Here is a 17,200-nt window from a genome sequence, read left to right as displayed (position 1 = left end):
GGGAATATAGCTTTCACCATCTTCCCAATATGGCCCATACTGAATTAAACTCTTTTCATACTTCACCACTTTTCTCTCTTTGAAGTAGTAGGTGGCCTAATTTGGTCCATAGGGACCCCCAGGGTCAGGTCCCTGGCAGAGGTCTGGGTAACAGCTGTATCTACATAGAACCGAAACATATTCTCCTATATATTTTAAATCATTCCTAGATTACTTATAATACCTAATACAATGTAAATACTAAGTAAACAGTTGTTATACTCTTATTTGTGGAATAAAGAAAAAAAGTCTGTGTGTTCAATACAGACACAATTACAAATTTTTTTTATAACTTTATTTATTTACTTTTTATGTGGTGCTGAGGATCGAACTCAGTGCCTCACCTGTGCTAGGTAAGCACCCTACCACTGAGCTATAGCCCCACCCCCTAGACACAATGTTTTTTTCCTAAATATTTTCCATTAGCAGTTGGTTGAATCTGCAGATATGGAACCTCCACATACAAAGGGCCAACTGTAAATTTAAGAAGTAAATTGAATAAATAATTAAATATCTTCTTTTAAAGAAAAGCCCAGGAAGCTTCACTGGTGACTTCTTTTTATTGCCTGCCCCCCATTACTAGGGAGTGAACCCAGGGCCTCACACATGCTAGACAAGCACTCTACCATGATCTACACCCCAGTCCTTATTTATTTATTATTAGGGATTAAACCCAAAGGCTACATTCCACTGAGCTACATTCCCAGCCCTTTTTATTTTGGGACAAGGTCTCACTAAGTTGCTGAGCCTGATCTCAAACTTGTGATCCTCCTGACTCAGTCTCCTCAGTTGCTGGGATTACACGCATGCACCACCATACTCCACTTCACTGGTGACTTCTACACAATAAGTGATTTGAAGAATAATACAAATCACTAATCTGTTCAGACAATTTGAAAGGCCTCAAAATCAAGGTCTTTCTGACCTTCTTCTATCCTCTATTCCACCCTTCCCTCATATCTTGATCCTTTTTCCCAAAAGAGTTCTGGGGGTTGGGAGGGGGGGGGGTATGTGATGATGGTGGCAGGGGCTGTTCCTCTAAAGTTTCCTTATTTGACCAAGGGAAGTTCCTTCAGAAGGAATGCAATTGTCTTGAGCCTCTTCCTTATATTCTCATCCAACAGGGAAGATTAATTCACAGGAAAGAGGATAAAGGTGGACACTACTTAACTCTTCTGAGGACTGATACTTAGGAGTCAACCTCATAAAGGCACCTATGAAAAAGCCAGAGCTAACATATTCAGTGGTGAAAGACTAAATGCCCTTTCCCCGAGATAAAATGTTCACTCCAGCCACTTCTATTGAAATTGCAATGTAATTTCAGTACAATACATTTTAATTTTTTAATTACAATATAAAATACTACTAAAAAAATTCAAGATCTAAATAAATGTGTCTTCATGAAACAAAAAACAAAACAAAACAACCCTAAATACAAAGATAGACTTTGTAATTCTATCTACTCAGGAGACTGAGGCACAATTAGATTGAAAACCAGACTGGGCAACCTGGACCCTGTCTCAAAATAAACTAAAGGTTTGGTGATGTAGGTCAGAGGTAGGGCACTTATTTAGCATGTGTGAGGCCTGTTATTTAATCCAGGAAGATGGAAGGGGAAGGGGGGGAAGAGGAGGAAGAGGAGAAGAAGAAAAAAGACAACAGATAACAAGTTAACAAGTACTGGTAAGGATACATAGGAGAAAAGGAACCCCTGTGCACTGTTGGTGGGAATGTAAATTAGTACAGTCATTATGAAAAAATGTAAGGTGGTACTCAAAAAATTAAAATAAAACCTTCATATGATCCAGCAATCCTGCTTCTGGGTATATATCCAAAAGAAATGAAATTATATATAGGAGAGATGTCTGCACTCTTGTGTATGCTTGCAGCACTAGTCACAAGAGCCAAGTATGGCAACAACATAAGTGTCCATCAACACATGAATAAAGAAAATATGGAATATATACTCAATGGAATACTATTTAGCCATAAAAAGAATGAAATCTTGTCATGAAATCTTGACAACACTTATGGAACTGAGGTCTTAAGTGAAATAACCAAAGCACAGAAAGATAAGCACAGCATCTTTTCTCTCATATATGGAAGCTAAAAAAAAAAGTTGACCTGAATGTAGAAATAGTGATAACTAGAAGTTAGGAAGGGTGTCTGGGGGGAAGGTAGAAAAAAGGGAGGCTAGATTTGGTCATTACATGTGCTGAAATGTTACATTGAACATCATTAATATGTAACAATACATGTTAATAAAAAATGAACATTCTATTTCCAGATATCAGAGACTCAATTTTGTCTTGACAGCAATTCTTGCAAATTGATCTATAAATTCAATGCAACTGCTGTATAAATCCAAGCAGATTCTTTTAAAAGCAGAAATTGCAAACTGGGTGTATAGAACTCAGGGGCTGAGGACATGCCTAGCATGGTCTTGGGTTTGAATTTCTTGGCTAAATAGTATTCCAACCTGTACGGAAAAGAAAGGATGGAAGGAAAGAAGCAAGGAAGGAAGGGGAAAGAAGAAAGAAAGAAACTGACAGGCTGATCCTAAAATTTATTTTTTAATGGAAAAAAATGTAAAAGGATGGGCAAAACAATTTGGGAAAGAAACATAGTTGGAGGACTTACACTGACACATTAAAACTTAACATAGGGGCTGGGATTGTGGCTCAGTGGTAGAGCCCTCGCCTAGTGCGGGCAGAACCCAGGTTCGATCTTCAGCACCACATAAAAATAAAGGCATTGTGTTATATCCATCTACACCTAAAAAATAAATATTAAAAAAAAAAAAAACTTAACATAGTCACAGTAGTCAAGATAGTATGATATTGACTCAAGGATAGGCTTATAGATGGAAGGAACAAAACTGAGAGTCCAGAAATAAACTCTTACATTTATGGCCAATTGATTTTCACTGTAAGCATCAAGATGATTCAATGGTATAAGGATAGTCTACCCAACAAATTGTGCTAAGACAACTGCAAAAAAAATTTTAGATTCTTACGCCATACTATACATAAAATATTAACTCAAAACAGTTTATAGAAGCCAGGTGTGGTGATACATGCCTATAATCCCTGCTACTCAGGAGGCTAAAGCAATGTAAATTCCAGATTAGCCTGGGCATTAAGGGAGACCCTGTCTCAAAATAAAATAAAAAAGGGCTGGGGATGTAACTCAGTGGTAGAGTAATTGCCCAGCATGTGTAAGTCCCTGGGTTCAATACCCAGTACCAAAAGGAAAAAAAAAAAAAAAAAAAGAAGACACTGTTTGGAAGAAAACAAAAGTCATAGAAAAGAAATTTATTTAAATTATATCCCTGATAAAGAACTTGTATTCAGAATATAAAAATAACTCTTATGATTCAGTAATAAGATAAATAATCCAATTACACAGAGTGCTTATCTAGCATGCACAAGTCCTTGGATTCAATTCCCAGCATCAAAAAAAAAAAAAAAAAAAAAGAAAGAAAATCAGATAATTCTTCACACGCTAGAATGGTAAAGATAAAACAATAACAAATATCTGGGGGGATATAAAGAAAGGGAAGTCCTCATATATTCATGGAAGAGCTGTAAAAGGATAAAACCATTTTGGAAAATGATTTGACAGTTCCCCCCAAAATTAAATACACCAAGGCCAATAACCATATGACCCAGCAATTGCATTCCTAGGGAGAAATGTTTGTCCACACAAAAAATTGAGCACAGCCAGGTGAAGTGGCACATACTTATAACCCCAGTTTACTCAGAAGGCTGAGGCAGGAGGATCACAAGTTCAAGGCCAGCCTTGGCAACTTGGTGGGACTCTCTCTCAAAAAATAAAAGGGCTGGCAATGTAGTTCAGGGGTAAAGTAAATTGAACTCCTGAGTTCAATTCCCAGGACCTTGAAAAAAAACAAAATAACAACAACAACAATAAACCACTTAAGCACAAATGTTCATAGCAGCATTATTCATAAAAGTTCCAAACTGGAAACAATCCACATGTAAACAACAAATGAATGGATAAATAAAATATGGTATATGTATTTATACAGTGAAATTCTATTTAGTAATAAAAAGAAATAAGGTACTAATACATACTGCAACTTGGCTAAACCTCAAAAACATGCTAAAAGAAGTCAAATTCAAACGATAACATATTGTATGATTCTGTTTATATGAAATGTCCAGGAAAGATAAATTTAAAGAGACAGAAAACAGATCAATGGTTATCTAGGTCAGGAGGTGGGAGTGAGGATTTAATGTGAAGGAACACAAAGAAACTAATGGGGTGATGGATATGTTCTAAAATTGGACTGTCTTTATGGCTATACAACTCTACACTTTCAGTAAAAATTACTGAGTGGTATACTTATTATGGTGTACAAATTATAACTTAATGAGGGTGCTATAAGAAAATGAAAGCCAGTGGCTGGGGCTGCAGCTCAGTGGCATTGTGCTTGTCTGAACGTGTGAGGCCCTGGGTTTGATCCTTAACACTGCATAAAAATAAACAAATAAAATAAAGGCATTATGTCCATCTACAACTACAAAAAATATTAAAATAAAAAGAGAGAGAGAAAGAAGAAAAGCCAGAACTTAGTGTTACGTGTCTCTGTAACTTTGATGCTCAGTCTTGGGGAACAGTCAGTGAACATCTGTGAAATTAATGAAAGGAAAACTGGGGGGAGGAGGCAACTTTGTTACAAACATATTTAAAAGTATGAGAGGCTCAGAAACAGTATACATATTAATTTAGGAGTCAGGCTAGACTAATTGTTAGACTGGAAAAGTATACACTCAAATTAAAAAATACCTTCCTTGTATATGATTAAAATTCATAAAATTGGATTTTTCAGTTCACAAACATGTTAGACTTTCCAAGAGTAGTCTGCTCCGTAAGTAAACAAACCAGTAAAGAAAAAATGATTTCCCTGAAGATACCTGATATGATTAGCACAGAAGCCCAGATACAGTTCCTCTCTGGAAAGTACTGTGCAGGGAGTCACACAATCAGGTCAGGCTAGCTCTTCTATCCTCCTCTTTCTCTCATCTTACCCAGTCAAGCAAGCTGGGAAGCCTAGAAGTGACCCCTGAAGTGGCCTTGGGTACACAACTTTGCTTTTGGAGTGTGAAATACAAAGAAGCTGGAGCTTAAAATAAGTACACCTGGGTCAGTTTCTCAGGCTCCTATCCCTCACGTAACAATAAGGTCCCAGCGACAGAAGCCACACACCTTAGAAACAGGGGTAAACCAGGGCTCAGATAGCAGGAGGCACGTGCTTGTCTGAACGTGTGAGGCCCTGGGTTAGGGAAGGTTAAACCTTCTACGTGTCTCAGAAGTATAGGGCTTGAGAGAAAAAGGGAGGCAGGAGACATTACAAGTGTGGAATGCCGGAGACTGGGACGATGAGAAATGGTACTTGGGCCGGCCACGAATTTGGCAAGGAAGGTTCTGTGGGTCTCTGAGAGGACAGTTCTCGAGTTTGGGGAAAGGTGCGCTCTGGTACATGGAGGATAGGAGCCTGAGGAATGAGGAAGACCCGGGGCCTGAGCATGAGGGGTCCTGGACCTTCGTGCAATGGGGTCTTGCTGCGGACACGAGTCCTGGAGCGCTCCAGCGCAACACGCCAGGAGGCGGGCCGGGCGCCAGTGGGTGTGACAAGAACCCCAGAGCCGGTCCGAGGTCCCGCCCGCCGCTTACGCCACTCCTTGCGAGCCGAACAGGGGTGAGGGGCTTCCAGTCCGTGAGACCTGGGACTCACCTTCCTCCCTCCCCACCGGCTGGGTGCCGGACACTGCTTCCCACAGGCGGCGCGCCCTCTCGTGGTCGAATCGCACCCCCTCTGGTTCCCGGCCCTCCCGCTCCTCCGAGTTCGTGCATGGCCCGGCCCCTCCGCTATCCGCAGTCTCCACTGTACCCAACATCGGACTCTCCATCTTTCCTGCAAGCCCTCACCGGTCGAGAGCGGCTCCTGCACCTCGGTATCGCGAGACGTGGGTGGGCGTGGATTGGGCCCGGCTGACAAATCTCGCGAGGCTTAGACGCCGCAGACCGCGAGGAGGTGCAGGACCTGGAGCACGTTTCCTTTTGCAGACTTTGGGAGTTTGGGGTGTTTGCCGTAGTTTCGCAAACTGATCGCGGTTTCCACAGCAAGGTTCCCCCCGTGAGATGGGCTCATGCAGTTCTTGGCTTAGGGTTCTCACCTTGCACACTATCACCAGTTGACACTTCTCAATTCGTCTTGTTATGGAAACTAAGATCCAGATCCTAAAGAATTTGTTACTAGTAAGTAAGTGGTAGTGTTAGATTTCATCATTATGTTTCGATTACTGCTAATAATATTACCTTTTGTTGAATTGTAAGTGGCAACCCCTAGTTCAGACCTTCCTTTAAATTCTGGACCTATGTCTTGGTAGGCTTTTCCAAAGGTAACTGTCAAACCCCAAGTTTTATCTTCCAATTTCTGACCTGCTTCTTCCCGAGTTTTAACGAGCCACCATCTCTTACTTAGGTTATTTATTATAGTTGTATCCTTGCTAGTTCCTGGTCTTGCCCCTTGGGTGTTCCCAGCATAGCAGCCCCAGGGACACTCCTACAAGTCTGATCATGACATTCTCATACTCAAATCCTGCAGTGGCTTTCCATCTTGGTAAAATCCAAAGTCCTTATTTTAACCAACAAGCCTTATGCAGTCTGACTTTCCTTAACTTCTCTGACCTTAGCTATTATTGTATTATTCAATCCTCAAATCTGTAATTCCCCTCCCAGTTACAGTGACCTTTTGGAATGTACTTTTCCCATGTATTCTCATGGTTCTGTCTCTTCCTTTTCTGACCCCTCCACACACTCCATGTTCTCCTTTCCTCCCCTTTATTCCTCTTCAACATTTATCAGACATGTTATATGTTTTGCTTTTTATCTTGTTTATTTTTTACCTCCCCACTCCCTGGAAAACAGGGATTTTGTCTATTTTGTTCACAGCTGAATCCCCAGCACCTTGAAATAGAACCTGAACTCTCCTAGGTACATACAAAATATTTCTTGAATGAATGAAACTTATAATATAATTACCTCATTTTAATTACCTCATTTATTCAAATACTTATTGAGAATTTATTATGAATAATGATATGTTTGGGGCATTGGAATACTGTGATGAACAAGACAGAAGCTCTAATAGGTTTTTTTTTTAATTATTGTAGTGCAGGAAAGAATAATAAAATTAATAAGTGCTAAGGACAACATAAAACAAGAAAATATATTGGATAAATGATGAGAGAGGAATGGTACTTAGGATATTCATGGAAAAACAGTTGAGCTAAGACTTGATTTGAAGAAAGGGATGGTCATGTGAAGAACTAGGAAAGAGTGTTTCAGGAAGCCACTCAGACAGGAGTGAGCTTAATGTGTTGGAGGAACAGCAAAAAAGACAATATGGTTGGAACCTAATGAACCAAGGTGGAAATGGTAGCAAAGGAGGCCATAGAGGACAGAGATTAATCTTGCCTGAAATCACCCAAATCATCAGTTGTACTTTACCCATTTTTTTTTTTTTTTGGTACTGGGGATTGAACTGGGGGGTGGGGGCACTCAGGCCCTTGACCACTGAGCCACAGACGAGGTCTCACTGAGTTGCTTAGTGCCTCAGGGTTGCTGAGGCTGGCTTTGAACTTTGGATTCTCCTGCTTCATCCTCCCGAGAGCCGCTGGGATTACAGGCATGCACCCATGCACCTGGCCCATTTTTTTAAAAAGAATATTTTTAGTTGCAGATTTTCACAATACCTTTAATTTGTTTATTAATGTGGTGCTGGGGACCGAACCCAGTGTTTCACACGTGCTACGTAAGCACTCTACCACTGTGCCACAACCCCAGCCCTGTACTTTACCCATTTTCACTACAAGTCTTTACTTATTTATAATTCCCTCTTTTAAAAATATATTTTTTTTTAAATTATAGGTGGACACAATGCCTTTCTTTTTCTTTTCCTTTTTTTATGCGGTACTGAGTCTCGAACCCAGTGCCTCACCCACCTAGGCAAGCACTCTACCACTGAGCCACAACCCCAGCCCCTTATAATTCCCTCTTAATCTGTAGGGGACATATTCCAAAACGTTCCATGAATGTAGGAAAATGCAGATCATACTGAATTCTGTATATACTGTTTTTCCTCTATGTACCTATGATAAAATTTAATTTATATATTAGACATAGTAAGAGATTAATAACAATAAATAATAACAGAATAGAATAATTACAATTATATACTGTAATGAAAGTTATTTAAAACTTATGAATTATTTATTTTTGAAATTTTCCATTTAATATTTTCTGACCATAGTTGATCCTGGGCAACTGAAATCATGAAAAGTGAAACCACAGATAAAGGGGAACTACTATACTAACAATATTGAGTACCAGCTCTATGTCAGGCCTTAGGCTCCAAACTTTCCAATACAGTAGATGACTGATGTTTGTGCAGTGCTTTACAGTTTACAGAGGACCTTTACCATATATCATAATTTTTAAGCTTCAGGGAATTTCTCCTATAAGGGCTTTTTTCATATTTGACAATAAAAAAACAGACTGTGAGAGGTGAAGGTTTTGTCAGGGTCAAATACTTAGATAATTACAGAGCTCTTGCTTGGATGCTAGTCCTTTGAGTGCAAACCCATGTCCTTTTGCTAACACCAGATACCTGGCCTAAAAGCCAGTGGTTATACTTATTTATCTTGTATTCTGTTGTTTATCTTAAGAGTTCTAGTTATCCATATTTGAATAGCAAGAGTTATTCAGCTGGATATCCAAGGGACAAAGGGTATTTTTTACAAAGTCCCAGAACTCACATGGATACTTTTGAACAATATGAAGCTAATCCTGGGAGGGAAATATTTATAAAAAAGGAGACTCATTTCCCAGCACATACTGCTGTTTTGTTTTTTGCCATTGGAGTTGAATGATCACAGAGAAAGGACTTTACCAAGGGATAAGAACTGAGTATAGTTCATACATTTCAGTTGTATAAACTGTGTGTGTGTGTCTGTGTGTGTGTGTATATCTGTGTGTGTGTGTGTGTGTGTGTGTGTGTGGCACAAACCTACACTACAGCATTTAGTTAAAATATAGTTTCTGCTTTCAGGGAAACTATCCTCTAGTTTGTCTAACTGTAATATATCTATCTAGGCATTGTAGTTTTATAAACTATATAATATCAGGGCTGGGGTTTTAGCTCAGTGGTAGAGCGCTTGCCTAGCATGTGTGAGGCACTGATTTTGATCCTCAGCACCACATAAAGAAAAATAAACAAAATAGGGCTGGGGATGTGGCTCAAGTGTGGCCCGGTTTCGATCCTCAGCACCACATACAAGCAAAGATGTTGTGTCCGCTGAAAGCTAAAAAATAAATATTAAAATTCTCTCTCAAAAAAAAGAAAAAAGAAAAATAAACAAAATAAAGGTATTATGTCCATCTACAACTAAAAAAATAAAACATAAAAATATATCAGGGGGTACATGTTAACTGCCATAATAGAGTTAACAATGAAAGCTAGAGTGGATGGGGACAGAAAATGAATCCATAATGTGGGGATCATGATGATAACCCCACATCATGATAACTCCTAGTGTGTTTTGTACTTCTTAATTGGAGGTACATCTGTAACTGTTAGAGGTGATTGCAGATCTGGTATGTTGTTTTCTAGTGGTTTTTTGCTTTTGGCTTTTGTATTTGTTTTGGTGGTACTAGGGATTGAACTCAGGGGCACTCTAGCACTGAACTACATCCCCAGCCTTTTTTATTTTTTATTTTGGAACAGAGTCTCATTGAGTTTCCCAGGCTGGTCTCGAACTTGAGATTGCAGCCAGTATTACAGGCATGCCTCACCATGCCTAGCTGCAGATTAGTTTTTACTAATGGAATGTGAAGTATTGTTTGAATCTCAACCTGAGATTGATCCAAAACAGCAAGAGTGCTCTTGAGGAAAACTGGAAAAACCACACTCAGTTGGGATTGGTGTGCACATTTTTGCTACAATCCTTGTTCACTTTTCCGGCTGGACAATTTTGTAGTGCTTTCTGGGCTGCAAGAAAGCAGTATCATCAGGAGATGCTAGTTTTAATTCAGAGACTTTTCAAGGACAGATTTGAGGGTATAGGAAAGTTGCTGGTCATAGACGGATTTCCAGAGAATTTTGAGAAGGCAAGGAAAGAGAAGGATAAGGTTATATTCAATAATGTAACCCAGCTTTTCCACCTTACATCCCACTTAGAAAATGAACATAATCTTTATGGTACATTAGTATAAACAGGCTGTTTCTCACTACTGCAGTGATGGGCCAGGGATTTCAGCTACCTACCTACCTACCCTTTTAGCTGGAGGGATGGATGCTCAGAGTCATGCAGGAAAGAGAGTCCAGGTACAGTGGGTGGCCATGGTGTCTTGAACTCTAATGGTATCTGAGGTAAGCAGGAGGGGATTAACTCCACTAATCACTGAGAAATGAGCAGGCTATCAGTTAAAGCTGTAAGTACTCAGCTGGACATCAACTGTTTCATTCTGCGCTCATAATCTGTTTCCTTAGGGATGTTACTAAACGTTTGAGAACTTGTTTCTTCATCTGTAAAAGGGGGAAATAGTACCTACTTCAGATAGTTGTGGTGAAGATTAACCAATATAATTTCCTTAAATTAGTGCATTGCATGGCACTTAGTAAATAGTAGCTGTTGCAAGTTTATTCTGAAAGCTCTTTGGTACAGCTCAGTGGTAGAGTACCCCTGGGTTCAGTTCCCATAACACACACACACACACACACAAACACAAACACACACACGTCTTGGCAATTATATTCCATATAAATTTTAGAATCAGCTTAGGCAAGGACAGGAGATTATTCATATTTTAGTTCCTACCACTTGGCATAGTGCCTGACAGAGAAAATTCAATAGGTATTTCTTGAGTAAATGAATGAAGGAACTAGGGGGAATATAACCACTGAAATATAAGCATTAAGAAGGTAAGGGAGTGTTCTTTGATGTATCCCAAACATTTAAAATAACACCTGGTCCACATTAGGCACTCAATAAACATTAGTTGGGTAAATGAATATGGTTGAGCACTGGTCTTTGCTCCTAGGCTCCTACTTATCTTTCAGCTCTCAGCTTAAATGTATTTCCTCAGGGAAGCCTTCCCTAATATCCCCTGACAAAATTCTGTGGTTATATCCCATAGTTTCTGTACTTCATTTTCATTGCCATTCAATAGGCTTGTAATTATTTGTGTATTATTTTTCTTCCGTACTAAAGTGGCAGGGCCTGGATCTATCTTATTTACTGTGTCTTTACTGCCTTGTGTTAAGACACATTGTTGGCCCTCAGTTATTATTGAGAAAAACAACCAAATGTTTTAGAATGGAGACTCACTGTTCTATTCAAGGAGGAAACACTAGTGAGGCAAGGGTGGCGCATGCCTGTAATCCCAGCGGCTCAGGAGGCTGAGGCAGGAGAACCTATAGTACAAAGCCAGCCTCAGCAAAAGCGAGGCGCTAAGCAACCCAGTAAGATCCTGTCTCTAAATACAAAATAGAGCTGGGGCTGGGGCTTAGTGCCCCTGAGTTCAATCCCTAGTACTCCCTCTTATCCTGCCAAGAGAGAGAGGGAGGGAGGGAGGGATGGGGGGGGGAGAGAGAGAGAGAGAAGACACTGGTTCACAGCTTTGGAGGATGAATAAGAATTCTGCATGTGGAAGGGCAGAGAAAATTGGTTCTAGACACTAAGAAAATTGTAACAATGGTAAGGTGTCAGAATATGTGACACTAAGGAATAGTAGCTGGAGCCTACTTTCTAAAAATTGGTAGGAGCCAAACTTGGAAATTAAGATTGTGTTTATGCAGTGGGAAATTGTAGGAATTTATGCAGGAAAATGGTAGGGTCGTATTTTACATACTGGTGGTAGTGTGCAAATCATTATAGTATCCCGGGGTGAAATGATCCGGACATGAACCAACGCAAAAGCAAAGGAATTGTGGATTCAAACGTCTTTCTAAGCCAGACATGGTAGGACATGCCTGCAATCTGAGTGGCTCCAGAGACTGAGGCAGGGGGATTGCAAGTTTAAAGCTAGCCTCTGTTTAGTGAGACTCTTACTAAACTGGGTTATCTGGGTGAGTCAAGTGTAATTACAATAATCCTATATCTTTATAAGAGAGATGCAGGAAGAGTCAGTCAGAAAGAGAAAGTGATGTGATGATGGAAGAAGAAATTGAATTATTGTACTTTGAAGATGGAGGAAGAGGCTATAAGCCAAGGAATGAAGCCAGCCATCAGAAGTAAGGAAATGGATTCTGTTCTGAAAGCCTCCAGAAGAAGCAACTCTGCCACACTTTGACTTTAACCTAGTGAAACTGATTTCAGACTTCTGACCTCTAGAAATGAATTAATAGATTTGTGTTTTGTTTTTTTTTTAATTGCAGTACTGAGGACTGAGCCCAGGGCCTCATGCATGCTAGATAAGTGCTCTATCACTGAGCTACCCACCCCTAGCCCCTGTGTTGTTTTAAACCACTAGATCTGAGGAAATTTGTTTGCAGCAGCCATAGGAAGTGAATACATTGCCTCTCTAGGCTTTGGCTTTCTCTTGATGAATTATAGCATTGATTTTTGTCTAATTATATATTTTAATCAAATTGAATATATAAATAAAAAATTAAAATACTTGCAAATGGCTTAGAATTTTTTGTGATAATGAGTATTCTAAGATTTGTGATAGTTGTGCAAATTTATATATACACTAAAAACAATTGAATTATATAGTTTGAGTAAATTCTTTTTTTTTTTTTTTTTTTTGAGACAAGGTCTTGCTAAGTTGCCCAGGCTGCCCTCCTGCCTCAACCCCCTGAATTGCTGGAATTGAAGGTATGTGCTATCATGCCCAGTCCTATTCCTTAGGTTTTAATTTTATCCATTCATCTATCAGTAGACGTTTGGGTTGCTTCCACTTTGTGGCTATTATGAATATTGTGATAAATATGGGTGTGCAAATGTCTTTGAGGTCCTCCTTTGATTTTTTTTTTTTGCAGGGGGGTTATTGGGAATTGAACCCAAGGGTGCCTAACCACCGAGATATATCCCCCAGTCCTTTTTAATTTTTGTTTTGCAGTCAGATCTCGTTAAGTTGCTTAGGGTTTTGCTAAATTGCTGAGGCTGGCCTCAAACTTGTGATCCTCTTGCTTCAGCCTCCCAAATCACAGGGATTACAGGTGTGCACCAAAACACCTGACCTCTATTTCTAATTTTTGAGGAAATTTTATAGTTCTATAAGGGCTATCCCTGTTTACATTCTTCCCAGCAGTGAACAGGAGTTTCAACACATGTACCTCCTCACTTGCTATTTTCACTTCTTTTAATTTCAGCCATCCTGACGGGAATGAGGTGATATATCACGCCCCCCCCCCATACTAGGGATTGAACCCAATGGTGTTTACTTAGCTACATTCCTAGTTCTTTTTACATTTTGAGACAGGGACTCACTAAGTTGCTGAGGCTGGCCTTGAACTTGTGATCTTCCTGCCTCAGCCTTCTAAGTCCAATGCAGTCAGAAGTGTGTGTCACCATATCTAGCTCACTGTGATTTTGGTTTGCATTCTCCTAATGGCATGACGTTGAGCTTCTTTTCATATGTTATTCAAATACAATTTTTTTTAAAGAGAGAGAGAGAGAGAGAGAGAGAGAGAGAGAGAATTTTTTAATTTTTGGTGGACACAACATGTTTATTTTTTTATTTTTATGTGGTGCTGAGGATCAAACCCAGCGCCTCGCGCATGCCAGGTGCTCCAGCGCACTACTTCTTGAGCCACATCCCCAGCCCCAACAATTTATTTTTGTATACTGGTTTTATTTTATTTCATTATTTTATTTTTTGATGCTGGGGATTGAACCCAGGATGCTCAATCCAGGGCTATATCCCCAACCCTTTTAAAACTTTTTTAAAATTTTGAGACAGGGTCTCACTAAGTTGCCTACTGTCTTACTAAGTTACTAAGGCTAGCTTTGAACTTGCAATCCCCCTTCCTCAACCTTTATATTGGTTTTATATCTTATAACTTTGCTGAGGTCACTTATTGCCTTTAATTGTTTTTTAGTGGATTCATTAGGAATTTCTATATGTAAGATCATATCTTTTGCAAATAGAGATAATTTTGCTTCTTCTTTCCCAGTCTGGATGCCTTTCATTTATTTTTCTTGCCTAATTTCTTTAATTAGAACCTCCGGTATAATGTTGAATGAAAGAGGCAAGAATGGACATCCTTGTTTTATTATTCCAGATCTTAGAGAGAAAGCATAGTTTTTTTCCTTTTTTTTTTTTTTAATTTACTGATAAGCACATTAGCCATGGGTTTTTCATAGAGGCTAAGAAAAAAATCCTTTATATTCTGTTGTTGACTGTTTCATCATGAAAGTGTATTGTCTAGAGGAATAGAACCAATAGAACATGTGTATAATTATAAAAGGGGATTTGGGATTGCTTATGTGATCAGAGGCTGGATAGTCCTACCCAGGCTGTCTGCAAGCTGGGGAGCTGGGGAAACAAGTAGATGCTTAGTCCAAGAAACTGGAAGCTTCAGAACAAAGAATACAATTTGCAGCCCCAGTCCAAGGCTGAAGGACCAGTGGATTCCTGGAAAGTCCTTGGTGCTAGTACATGTTCAAAGGCTGAAGACGTTAGAGTCTGAGTTCTGTGGGTGATGACAGCAGCAAGTAGCACACCTACTTAAGAAAAATCAAGGGGCTGGGGTTGTGGCTCAGCAGTAGAGCACTTGCCTCGCACGTGTGAGGCACTGGGTTTGATCCTCAGCACCACATAAAAATAAACAAAATAAAGGTATTGTGTCCATCTACAACTAAAAAACATTTATTAAAAAAAAAAGAAGAAGAAGAAAAATCAAGCTTTGCATTGAGGACCAGCTTCCTCTTTCTGCTTTTTGTTTCATCTGGCCCTCAGATGCTGCCAACCACATTTAGGGTGGGTCTTTCCCCCTCAGTTCATTGACCCACATGCCTGTTGTCTTTAAAAACACCTTCACAGAGACACCAGGAAGGGTGCTTTACCAATTTTCTATGCATCTCAATCCAGTCAAGTTGACAACCAAGATTAACCATAACAAAAAGAAAATGATTTTAAAATTTTGTTTCTTTATCTATTAACCCACTAAGCCCCAAGTTTAAAATTCTCCCAATATTTCAACAAAATAAACATGGGTGCATTAAAAGGTGCTGGAAATCATAATCTAGAGCTTTTATATCTCTTTATCATTAAGAATGAAAATAGGGCTGGGGTTGTGGCTCAGTGGTAGAGCGCTTGCCTTGCATGCGTGAGGCACTGGGTTCGATTCTCTACACCACATATAGATAAATGATTAAAATAAAGGTCCACCAACAACTAAAAAAAATTTTAAAAAGAATGAAAATAGATTGTCCTATAAGTAAGACACTGGGTCAATATAATATCTTTTACACATATAAGGCACCCTTTTTGGACATTGGGCAAATATGATATCTGGGTGCTGATTAAGATGATCATGCTTTAATTAATTAATTAATTTTTTGAGATAGGGTCTCATGGGGTTGCCCACGCTGGCCTTGAACTCTTGAGTGAAAGTGATCCTCCTGCCTCAGCTTCCTGAGTAGATGAGACTACAGGCATACACCATCATGTCTGGATCATATTTTGTTTTGTACTGATATGACGTATTGTATTAGTTGATTTTAAGATGTTAAACCAACCTGGCATTAATGGAATAAAATACCATGTGGTCCTGGTGCAAAATTCTTTTTCTAAGATTCAGGATTTCATTTGCTAGTACTTTACTGAGGATTTTTCACCTATATTCACAAGAGTTATTAGTCTATAGTTTTTTTGTGGTATCTTTGTGTATTTTTTTGGTATCAGGGTCATACTGGCCTTATTTAAAATAGAGAAAGAAATATTCCTTTCCTCTACTGTTTTTGGAGAAGAATTTATGAAGAAATTCTTACTAATTCTCTTTAAATCTTTGATGAAATTCAGTGATGAAGACATATGGACCTGGGTTTTATTTTATTTTATTTTTTTGGCAATGGGGATTGAATGCAGAGGCACTCTACCATGCTTACCTGTGGGAGACCAACGTTGCACGTGACTGAGTCACACTCTCCAGCTGGGTGCTGAGACGCTCAGTCACAGAAATGTGGCAGAGCTTTCCTCACCCTTCTTAGGTTCCAGGGTCGGAGTCTCCTGCATGGGTGTGTCTTGCTACAGCCCCCATGGGTGAGGCTACGCTCACCTTTTCCTTTGTAATATAACCCCTTGCCCTGTTTAGGATAGAATCTTCCATGGAAGTTCCTTGTGTGTGTCCCTGCCGCTTCCGGCTAACGGAGCCGAGTCCGGTGAGGGACGGCGGGGTTAAAAATACACAGGACACCAAGGTTCTTCATCCAGGAGGGAGCGTGCGCGCCCTTTATTGCCAAATTTGTTCCCCTTATATATCTTTTTAACAGCTGCGGGAAATCACTCAAAAGTGAGGAGGGAAGAGTAATAACTGCGTCCTTGGGTTACCATCATGTCACCGTCCCCTATCAGGAGGCTCGAACAGGTCAAGATGTTCCCAAGAGACACGTATGCTCGAGGCAGATAAACGGGAAACCGCAAGCCCGCTTCACAGCCTTGTCAGCTGGCCACATTGACATGCAGAACAAAGAACTGGGGGTTGAGTCCCCAGGGGCCAGGGCGGGCCTGCTACCAGCATGTCCCCTTCTCTTATTGTGCCCTTGGGTGTGGCCTACCCAGGTGTCAGTCAACCTGCTGACAGTGGACATCATGAAGATAGACTCAGCCCCCTGAAACTTGACCCCTTGCCTCATTTCAATAACTTCTCCTCAATAAAAGGGGTCAGCACGTGCGCGTGTGCTCTCTCTCTCTCTCTCTCTCTCTCTCTCTCTCTCTCTCTCTCTCTCTCTCTCTCTCTCTCTCTCTCTCTCTCTCTCTCTCTCTCTCTCTCTCTCTCTCTCTCTCTCTCTCTCTCTCTCCCTCCCTCCCTCCCTCCCTCCCTCCCTCCCTTAAGGTCAGAGGAGCCGTCACAGCGACCCTAGAGAAAAAGGTATTTGTGTCTCTTGTGTGGTTATTTCATGTA

The 17,200-nt window shown here is 40.0% G+C and overlaps 1 protein-coding gene and 1 long non-coding RNA gene across 7 annotated transcripts in view; one reads left to right on the top strand and one right to left on the bottom strand.

The window, feature by feature from the left end:
* The window catches only part of Znf346 (zinc finger protein 346), a 57,331-nt gene extending 51,343 nt beyond the window's left edge, over positions 1-5,988 (bottom strand). For all 6 annotated transcript variants that reach the window (XR_006856922.2, XR_006856921.2, XM_046467995.2 and 3 more), the window contains exon 1: positions 5,801-5,988. Coding sequence is in view for 4 of the 6 variants with exons in the window: in XM_046467995.2 (XP_046323951.1) it covers positions 5,801-5,975 (175 nt within the window). In the remaining 2 variants the exon portion in view is untranslated. The remainder of the gene's footprint in view (positions 1-5,800) is intronic.
* LOC131425077 (uncharacterized) lies at positions 5,975-16,481 on the top strand. The gene is made up of 3 exons (XR_009228933.1): positions 5,975-6,324; positions 12,882-12,947; positions 15,645-16,481. It is a non-coding gene; the product is annotated as an uncharacterized LOC131425077 (long non-coding RNA).
* Positions 16,482-17,200: the final 719 nt, after the last annotated feature.

The sequence above is a fragment of the Marmota monax genome, unplaced genomic scaffold (assembly GCF_021218885.2).
Source record: "Marmota monax isolate L192 unplaced genomic scaffold, Marmota_monax_Labrador192_F-V1.1 WCK01_AAM20220418_F8-fsc00196, whole genome shotgun sequence".
Lineage (NCBI taxonomy): Eukaryota > Metazoa > Chordata > Mammalia > Rodentia > Sciuridae > Marmota > Marmota monax.
This window is presented reverse-complemented; position numbering and strand designations above follow the sequence as displayed.